Genomic DNA, 10,755 nt, shown 5'->3' with positions numbered 1-10,755 from the left:
ATAGGGTTGTAATAAGCATATTTATCAATAAATGTTGAAAAAAATGTTTTGGGCAACATTGACCTAGTTTTTGGTTATGTTCCACCGGTGACCCACTGGGCTTTAGAGGTAAACAAATGACTAAGTTTCAAGATATCACAAACCTCTTTTTATTACAATAACAACATAAACAAGGCAGCAAAGCTGTCAAATGTACAGACAAAAAACAGAAAATAAAGATGCAAAATAGGTCATTTTGTCAATTTTGATGCAATAATAAATACTGCTTATAATAGCACTGTCAGTCAACACTGAATTCTAATCATGCACAACAGGTACCATGGTCAATAACAGGAGCGAACCCAGAGATATTTTCTGATAGTATTCCAAAGTATCTATGTTGATTCATCCCCCATTTTGATGGTCTTCCAACAGAAAAAAAATAGATATCAGTCAATATAAACTTAATAACCTGACCGTCTTCCGGAAGACCCAGAAGATGGTCTCAATCCACCTCTTCAATAAGATTACAGTTTCAGGATCATGAGAGTTCAAATTCACATGATGAAAGTCTCAATTTTTGAAAAATGATGACTGCATAAAATAATATTACATAATGTTTAAAGACATAAAAAACAATACAACTGCTTACGTGGAAATAAAGACAAGACAGCACGGTTCTGAAATGTTTTTTTCCCCATTTTTAACAATTTTTTAACATAAAACAAAATTAACAGTTTACTGCCATTTTCATATGATCAACTAAGAAAATTGATGAGATGGGAAAAATATCAATAGAACAGTCTTAAATGTCCAATTTCCTCCATTCTGAGATTCTGAACATAGTGAATGATTAAATCTGACAAACTGCAATGATATGAGTTTATTTCCATTTTTGACACTTTTTTACACAATACATGATAACAAGTTTACCATCATTTTTACTAAATCAACTAACAATGTTGTAAAGATGCAGGAAATGTCAAACAAACGCTTTTACGTATCTTATTAGTTTAATAATGAGACTGTTAACATGCCTAAGAAATGAATCTGAGGAAATGTGAAAAAACAGAATACCTTCAAAAATATTGGCACGATTATGCTGGTTTACGAAATCAACATGCATTTTAGCAAAACTGACCACTCCTATGACTTTCATGACAATTGGCCCATCTGTTTTTCTTATATTGTGTTTACAGTGTTGCATATATGCTGAAAAGTGTAAAAAACAGCATAACTACTAAAATAAGAAGTTTACCATCATTTTTACATAATCAAATAACAATGTTGTAAAGATGCAGGAAATGTCAAACAAACACTTTTACGAATCTTATTAGTTAAATAATGAGACTGTTAACATGCCAAAGAATTGAATCTGAGGAAACGTGAAAAAACTGCACAACTTATAAAATAATGGCCCGATCATGCTTATTTTCGAACTTAACCTGCATTTTATGAATACTCATCAGCTCTGTAAATATAAAGCCAAAAAGTAAAACTGTCTTCCACTAACGGTGTTAACGCTGAAAGTGCACAGCGACGGTGACGGCAACATGATTGGCGACGGCGACGACAGACGCAGGTGGCCTCATAATAAAATATACGTATTGTGGATTTTCAGAAAATGTGACTAGCATGGGTCTTCAAGCCCGTGGAGGTTCTAAGTCACACCTTGAAAATGCCAATATGTGAAAAATTAAATTTTCACAAAAAACTGATTAACTGCCAAAAAAATTTACCAAATAGACTGCATTGCCCACTGAAGCTTTATTTAAGTCCCATGTTTCTTCCTGTAAGTTTGAGAACAGTAAGTGACATGGTTTTCCTTAAATGGTCATCATGGGAGCATTGTCCAAAATAGGGGTTTCTTCAAATTTTGATGCAATATTACATAATGTTTAACAGGATAATTACCATCAATTTTTAATAATAAAATATTAGTATCATGGATATTCAGAAAATGTTCCTAGCAAAGGTCTTCAGGCCCAAGGAACTTCAAAGTCACACCTTGAATATGCCAAAATGTAGACAAGACAGCACTGTCCTGAAATGTGTTTTTTTTCCATTTTTAACAATTTTTTAACATATAACAAAATTAACAATTTACTGCCATTTATATATGATCAACTAAGAAAATTGATGAGATGGGAAAAATATTAATAGAATAGTGTTAAATGTCCAATTTCTTCCATTCTGAGTTTCTAAACATACTGAATAATTGAATCTGACAAACTGCAATGATATGAGTTTAATTCCATTTTTGACACTTTATTACACAATACACCATAACAAGTTTACCATCATATTTACGAAATCAACTAACAATGTTGTAAAGATGCAGAAAATGTCAAACAAACACTTTTACATTTCTTATTAATTAAATAATGAAACTGTTAACATGCCTTAGAACTGAATCTAAGGAAATGTGAAAAAACAGCATAACTTCTAAAATAATGGCCCAATTATGCTAATTTTCAAACTCAACCTGCATTTTAGTAAGATTGACCACTCCTGTGAGTTTAAATGACAATTGCCCTATCTGTTTTTCTTATATTGTGTTTACAGTGTTGCATATATGCTAAAAAGTGAAAAAACAGCATAACTACTAAAATAGTGGCCCGATCGTGCCGATTTTCGAACTTGACCTGCGTTTTAGTAAGATTGATTGCTCCTGTGAGTTTCATGACAACAGGCCTATCGGTTTTCCTTGAAATGTGTTAACAGTGTTGTATATATGCTGAAAAGTGAAAAAACAGCATAACTTCTACAATAATGGCTCGATCATGCTGATTTTCGAACTTGACCTGGGTTTTATGAATATTCATCAGCTCTGTAAATATAAAGCCAAAAAGTAAAACTTTATTCCACTTATCGTGTTAACGCTGAAAGTGCACGGCGCCGGCATCGGCGACGGCATCGGCATCGGCGACGGCGACGGCGACGACGGCGACGACAGACGCAGGTGATGGCAATATGTACAGACACATCTGTGTCTGTACATAAAAATAAATTTAAACCTGGAAGCGTAGCTAACAACTGTATAAAACATTTCTGTGTGGTTTAAGACTATTGTATTTAGAATGAAAAGCCAGAAGACTGAAATTATTATTAACCTTGAGATGACAATACAGACATAAAAACCCACTAGACAATAGCATTTACTCCTTCTTATGGAGGCAGACATATTTGAGTAAGTGAAGGATAATGATCTAGTTTCTAATTGGTCAACAAGGATAAACTAGTACATAAGGAATAGGAAATTGCAAAATGAAGTGGATTCATTTTGTGTGGTGTGGGTGGGGACGTGTCAAACGTGTGGCTCACAGGTGACCCACTGGGCCTTTAAGGGATGGACGCAGTTGATAATCGGTAAAATGTGGAAAACATCTTGAATATAAGATATACCTAAAAGAGCACCACGAACAAAATGTTGGACATGTGTGATAACAGCATCAATGAAGTCGTACTGTGCCACAGAGAACTCTCTTGGAATGTTAGAATCAACCGAGACCAGGTTGGGATAAAAAAAAATCGTAAATTACACGAGTTTTGTGAAGATCAGATTTAGGGATAACATGTAACATTGAATATTTGAAATCTGTAAGAAGGAGACTAAATTGTGCCAGCAATCCGCCCAAAGGATAACCTGATTCAATGTAGTCCCAAATCACTTCAGGAGGAGTAAGTACTGATAAATGACTGTGAGGTGTGTGAATGCTGGGAGTTGTGGTGCAATTTAGGTGGAAACACATAGAAATAACATTGATGAGAAAAATAACCTTATGAATATCATAACCTTGAAGTTCCAGCTTTAGTTGGGAATGATTTATTGAAGTTGGGAAACAATGTTGTAGGTGGGGTCTGCAACTGGGTGGGAGATTTGAGACATTTGATAAAAGGATGAGATCTTCAGCAGGACTGGCAGCATTGTTTGTACCTTAACACGTTCCAGGTTCGTTGTTTTTGCTTACTTTTGATCTCAAGTCTTTATTATTTGGCCGAATACACCTAGGGAAGATGTGATTCTTTTTGCTTACCTGGAGTTATGTTGAAGAAAACTTTCTTGCGTAAGCTGGTAACTATCTCTGGTGCCTGTTTGTTGCCCATTGTTGTTTGCTTTTGAGAGATCGCGTGATTGACCTGGTGAAATAAAATATTACATGAAGTGAACAGTTCTGATTAAACTGTCAAAATAAACAGAAGAGCATTTCGCTGGTTCTTAAAAAGTCTGTGCATGTTGGACTGTATTTACATAAGTCACCTCTTACGACATGTCACTTCTTCTGGCAGCTATGTTTTATATTTGATTGGTGTTCTAATGAATTTAACACACTTTCAATGCAAAATAATGTAGTTCATGTTATTTCAGTACTTACATTCACCAACATTTGTAAAACGTCATATTTGTGTGCTTCACGATAAAATGTATCGACAATGGATTGAACAAACCATGTTCCCTTTCCCGTGTGTCGCCAAGATACGTATTCTGAAACAGAAAATTCTGAAGCCTTAACGTATTATTTACTCGTAGATGCAACGGTACTGTTTATTTTATTTTGTTAATATAACAGTACTTAGTCTCACTGAGAGTGCGGAAAAGCATATTTCATAAATCGCGTAGATCGAGGAACTATTTGTAAAGTATATTTGCCGATAGTGTTACAGTGAACCGACCTGAAATGATCTCCCAAAGGCCAATAATACGGGTCACGTTTCTAGCCGTCGCAGGCATCATTGGAACACTGAATCACTACTCATTTTAAGGGTTTTTTTTCCGGTCAGGCACAGTGCAACATGGAAAGTTGGAGACCAGTCAAATCTGTGTCAACCGAAAGCTTATTTGTATCAAAATAACAAAGTAAACTTAAAACATTTTGCCAAGGCATTCGGGTCCTTGGCGATGCATTTTGTTTTGCTGATATGCCTGCGACACGATCTTTGGAAACCAGGCTATACAGAATTGCCCTTCAACAAATCGAAGCTTTCAATCAAGAAAAAACAGAACTTGTTTTTCTTCCTCTGTTTTCCCTGGCATGCCTCTGCGCTATCAAGTAACATGAAGCGTCTGATTCAAAAATCAAACGTGTCAACATTCATGAATGCCTTCGATGCCTACACTTTGTGCACACTGAGAATTCAATGTCAGAATTACACGATCGCGATTATTAAATTAAATTAAATTAAAATCTGTCGAATTACGTAGTTTAAATTTTGATAATTGAATTTTCCATAATCGGCATGTTTTTTTCTCAACATTTGCATAAGCTACAAAGTATTTTTTATCAAAAGAAATTGTCTGACAGCTTCCCAAATACAATTAGGTAACGTCTCGACACACTTTGATTTTTCGTAGTGATCGTGAACGCATTTTTAAAAGCATTATGGCAACAAGGCAGCAAAGCTGTCAAATGTACAGACTAAAAAAACAGAAAAAAAGATGCAAAAGAGGTCATTTTGTCAATTTTGATGCAATAATAAATAATGCTTATAATAGCACAGTCAGTCAACACTGATTTTTCATCATGCACAACAGGTAACATGGTCAATAACAGGAGCAGATCCAGAAATATTTTCTGACAGTATTGTAAAGTATTTTATAATAATAATATAATAATAATAATCTTTATTGGAGAATCGCAACCCAAAGGTTGAAGTTATACAATTATGTTATACAATTATATATTAATATTAAAGTCAAGGAAGCCTGGTCATTTTTGCACTGGTGCACTCCGTAGACTGTCTCGCCTCCCTGGGGAGCATACAGCTCGGCTGCCATATTAGGCGCTCATAGCTAATGTATCATTTCTGCACTGCCTGACCAGGCCCCTGCTTCAACCCCTTAGTGCTGAGTGCCAAGCGGAGAGACAGCAGGTACCGTTTATAAAGGACTGGTATGTCCCCGGACGGGTTTGGACCCACGTCCTCCCGCTCCGGAGGCGGACACTCTAACCACAAGGCCATCCGGTCGGTCAGAAATATTTTCTGACAGTATTCTAAAGTATTTTTGTTGATCCATCCTCCATTTTGATGGTCTTCCAACAGAAAAAAATAGATACCCATCAATATAAACTTTAAAATCTGACTGTCTTCCAGGAGACCCAGAAGATGGTCTCAATCCACCCCTTCAATAAGATTACAGTTTCAGGACCATGAGAGTTAAAATTCACATGATGAAAGTCCCAATATATGAAAAATGATGACAGTGCATAAGATAATATTACATAGTGTTTAAAGACATGAATACCAATACAACTGCTTATGTGGAAATACAGAAAATGTGCGGCGCCTCAGGTGGATGTGAGTTAAAAGTCACATCTTATAAATGCCAGTGTTGGAGAAAAAATTAAAAAGAAAACAACAAAAATATTATCTAATGAAGCTGTTATTCACTGCTTCCTTATTATGGCCACTATGTTATCTAGCAGAGAGCTTAACCTTTGGGAGTTTACAGGGAAATATCAACAAGTGTGCTTTATGAAATCTCATTTAATGGACACTTAATTAGGCAAATGAGTTTATAGCACTAAACTTGGCCTAGTGAATACCCAAGGGGAATTTGTCTATCAAAGGTCTTCAGGCCCATAAGTCACACCTTAAGAAAAGCAGAAAACAATAATGCACAAAAACAGGAGACTGACAATTCTGATGCAATAATACATTATGTTTAACTGCACAGTCAACATCAAATTTTAATTATGCACAACAGGTAACACTGATGAAAGTAAAAGCATAAGGCTTCAGGCCCATCGAAGTTCAAGTTTACAATTAGAAAGTGCCAGAATGAGAAAAATGAAAATTTCACAAAAAAATGCATAATTTAATAAAAATGATAATCCAATAGAGCTGGTTTTATAATATGAGCTGTATGTCAATCCTAAGAATCATTCTTGTAAGACTAGTTAAAAAATAGAAAGTAACACTACTTTACATAATATTAATGGTGGCAGAGCACAAAGTAGGTTTTTTGTCAATTTTGATGCAACATTACATAAAGATTAACTGTATAAATACCACCAATTTTAAAATATCTACTATTAAAAACATGGACATTAAGAAAATTTGATCACCACTGGGCTTCATGCCCAAGGGAGCAATAAGTCCCACATTGAAAATTGCAACATGTGAAAGATAAAAATTTTCACAAAAAACCTGTATGACTTCCAAACAATAAACTAATGAGACAATTTTACAACTGAAGCTATATTTCAGTCCTATGTTTCTTTCCTGTAAGTGTGGAAAGAGCAAGTAACATGGTTTTCCTTTCACCGCCACTACGGAGGCAGCGCCCAGAATAGGGTTTTGTTCAATTTTGATGCAATATTACACAATGCTTAACAGCATAATAACCATAAATTTTTTAATAATAAAATAAAAGTATCATGGATATTCAGAAAATGTGACTAGCCCATAGAGTTCAGAGTCATACTTTGAAAATCCCAAAATGTAAACAAGAGAAAACTGTATTGAAAGAGTTTATTTCCATTTTCAACACCTTTTAAACATAAAACAAAATAATCAATTTACTGTCATTTTTATATGATCAATCAAAAAAATATGTAGTTAAAGCAAAAATATCAATAGAACAATTATAAATGTCCAACTTGCTCCATTCTGAGATTCTGAACATAGTGAATGGTTGAATCTGACAAACTGTAAAGATATGTGTTTTTTTTCCATTTTTGACACTTATTAAACAATACACAATATCAGGTTTACCATCATTTTTATATAATCGACTAACAAGGTTGTTAAGATGCCGAAAATGTCAAAAGAACAACTTAAAATATCTAATTATTTAAAAAATGAGACTGTTAACATGCCTGAGAATTAAATTTGAGGAAAAAAACTTATATACAAAAAAAAGGTATAACTTCACCAAACTTTAACTGATCAAGCTTATTTTCAAAACTTAATCTGTATTTCAGTAACACTGATCACTACTGTGAATTTCAAGACAATTGGCCAATCAATTTTCCTTAAAATGTGTTATAGGTGTTGCATATATGCTGAAAAAAAGTGAAAAAACAACATAACTTCCATATAAATGGCCCAATCATGCTGATTTTCGAACTTGACTTGCGAATTATGAATATTTATCAGTTTTGTAAGTTTCAAGCCAAAAGGTAAAACAGTTCTTCAAATATCGTGTTATCGGTGTTGCATAAATGATGCTGAAAAAAGTGTAAAAACAGCATAAATTCCCTAAAAATGGCCCAATCATGCCGATTTTCGAACTTGACCTGCGTATTATGAATATTCATCAGTTCTATAAGTTTCAAGCCAAAAGGTAAGATAGTTTTCCACTTATTTTGTTATCGGTGCTGCATATATGCTGAAAAAAGTGAAAAAACAGCATAAATTCCCTAAAAGTGACCCGATCATGCTGATTTTCGAACTTGACTTGCGAATTATGAATATTTATCAGTTTTGTAAGTTTCAAGCCAAAAGGTAAAACAGTTCTTCAAATATCGTGTTATCGGTGTTGCATAAATGCTGAAAAAAGTGAAAAAACAGCATAAATTCCCTAAAAATGGCCCAATCATGCTGATTTTCGAACTTGACTTGCGAATTATGAATATTTATCAGTTTTGTAAGTTTCAAGCCAAAAGGTAAAACAGTTCTTCAAATATCGTGTTATCGGTGTTGCATAAATGATGCTGAAAAAAGTGTAAAAACAGCATAAATTCCCTAAAAATGGCCCAATCATGCTGATTTTCGAACTTGACCTGCGTATTATGAATATTCATCAGTTCTATAAGTTTCAAGCCAAAAGGTAAGATAGTTTTCCACTTATTTTGTTATCGGTGCTGCATATATGCTGAAAAAAGTGAAAAAACAGCATAAATTCCCTAAAAGTGACCCGATCATGCTGATTTTCGAACTTGACTTGCGAATTATGAATATTTATCAGTTTTGTAAGTTTCAAGCCAAAAGGTAAAACAGTTCTTCAAATATCGTGTTATCGGTGTTGCATAAATGCTGAAAAAAGTGAAAAAACAGCATAAATTCCCTAAAAATGGCCCAATCATGCTGATTTTCGAACTTGACTTGCGAATTATGAATATTTATCAGTTTTGTAAGTTTCAAGCCAAAAAGTAAAACAGTTCTTCAAATATCGTGTTATCGGTGCTGCATAAATGCTGAAAAAAGTGAAAAAACAGCATAAATTCCCTAAAAATGGCCCAATCATGCTGATTTTCGAACTTGACCTGCGTATTATCAATATTCATCAGTTCTGTAAGTTTCAAGCCAAAAGGTAAAATGGTTTTCCACTTATTGTGTTATCGGTGCTGCATATATGCTGAAAAAAGTGAAAAAACAGCATAAATTCCCTAAAAGTGACCCGATCATGCTGATTTTCGAACTTGAACTGCGTATTATGAATATTCATCAGTTCTGTAAGTTTCAAAGCAAAAGAAGAAACAGTTTTCCACTTATCGTGTTATCGGTAAAAGTGCACGGCGACGGCGACGGCGACGACAGACGCAGATGATGGCTATATGTACAGACACATCTGTGTCTGTACATAAAAATGTACGTACATTTTAATTAAATTTGGCACATATATTTTATTTGATACTGTATAAAATACATGCACCATTTTCAGTATTTACTGGTGCAGTAATGTAGTGCGCATTTTTAAGTATACACGTACAATACACCCTGAGCTTCAGAGCTAACTTGACACTAACCTTTTCACTGTAGCCTATCTCCATCGTGTCAAGTAACCTCTGACGAAAATAGTTTGACCTATTTTATATAAGCCAATCGAATCCATGTTTCAAAATTTTTCACCAAAGTTTGGTGAAAACGCTGATTGGTTGATCGTCAATCGGCAATCCTCGGCTGATTCCGCAAGCTCCATACTAACAACATAGTTATTGTCGAGTGCGGAGACATCCGAGTAGTTCCGAGTGGTTCCGAGTGCATAACCGTACACAAAGAAAGCATGGAGCAGTATATCGGAATTGAAACCAGAGCAGTATGATGCCCTGCATCATTATCTACTGAGGGATGATGTATTTTGCGTGCTGCCCACAGGTTACGGCAAGTCCCTGATATTCAGCCTTATCTTTGATTGGTCCGGATTTGAACAAAGCGCGCTTTGACTCGTTCGCGTTCATTGGCTAGATCGTTCAATGAGTCATTGAGTGCGGGCTTTAAATTTGATTGGCGGGCGGCGGGGGCACTCGAATCTGGTCAGAGGTTACTTGACACGATGGAGATAGGCTACAGTGAAAAGGTTAGTGTCAAGTTAGCTCTGAAGCTCAGGGTGGTACAATACAGTTCTCCACAATATGTTGAAAGACCACAAAATGCACACCATCTTCTTCCTGAGGCAAAATGCCATAATCCCAGCATCACCACGTGCACCTTATCATTTTGATTTTTTTCTGACAAAAAAACACATTTGTAAGGCCTAAGTAAAATGGCATACAAAGAAGCACGGTTAAAGTACCTGGTGAAGTCGCATGGACCTCGAGAAAATCGGACATAGTCGGATCATTGGATGCCTTTGGAATCTCGTGTGGCGCATCGGGTACCTCATCGCCAAGGTTTGCTGCAGGTGGTGCTTGCTGTGGTTGTTGAACTGTTTGTCCGTCCAGGAGTGTCCCACTGTCCCTTCTCTCTGGGTGAATATGGAAAAACAAGGCAGCAAAGCTGTCAAATGTACAGACAAAGAACAGAAAATAAAGATGCAAATAAGTGAAAAATTAAATTTTCACAAAAAACTGTTAAATTGCCAGAAAAATTTACCAAACAGACTGCGTTGCC

The 10,755-nt window shown here is 35.3% G+C and overlaps 2 protein-coding genes across 2 annotated transcripts in view; both read right to left on the bottom strand.

Annotated features, from left to right (window-relative positions):
• LOC112042630 (uncharacterized) overlaps nucleotides 1-10,755 on the bottom strand; it is a 168,254-nt gene that overhangs the window by 83,964 nt on the left and 73,535 nt on the right. The window lies entirely within an intron of this gene.
• Nucleotides 1-10,755, bottom strand: part of LOC106168747 (uncharacterized) — a 45,839-nt gene that overhangs the window by 6,413 nt on the left and 28,671 nt on the right. The window contains exons 8-10 of the mRNA XM_086995895.1: nucleotides 10,439-10,609; nucleotides 4,356-4,465; nucleotides 4,017-4,119 (exon numbers count right to left, since the gene is read on the bottom strand). Of these exons, the coding sequence (XP_086852021.1) occupies nucleotides 4,017-4,119; nucleotides 4,356-4,465; nucleotides 10,439-10,609 (384 nt within the window). The remainder of the gene's footprint in view (nucleotides 1-4,016; nucleotides 4,120-4,355; nucleotides 4,466-10,438; nucleotides 10,610-10,755) is intronic.

Source organism: Lingula anatina, chromosome 9 (genome assembly GCF_051362555.1).
Source record: "Lingula anatina isolate TDL-2025a chromosome 9, LinAna3.0, whole genome shotgun sequence".
Lineage (NCBI taxonomy): Eukaryota > Metazoa > Brachiopoda > Lingulata > Lingulida > Lingulidae > Lingula > Lingula anatina.
This window is presented reverse-complemented; position numbering and strand designations above follow the sequence as displayed.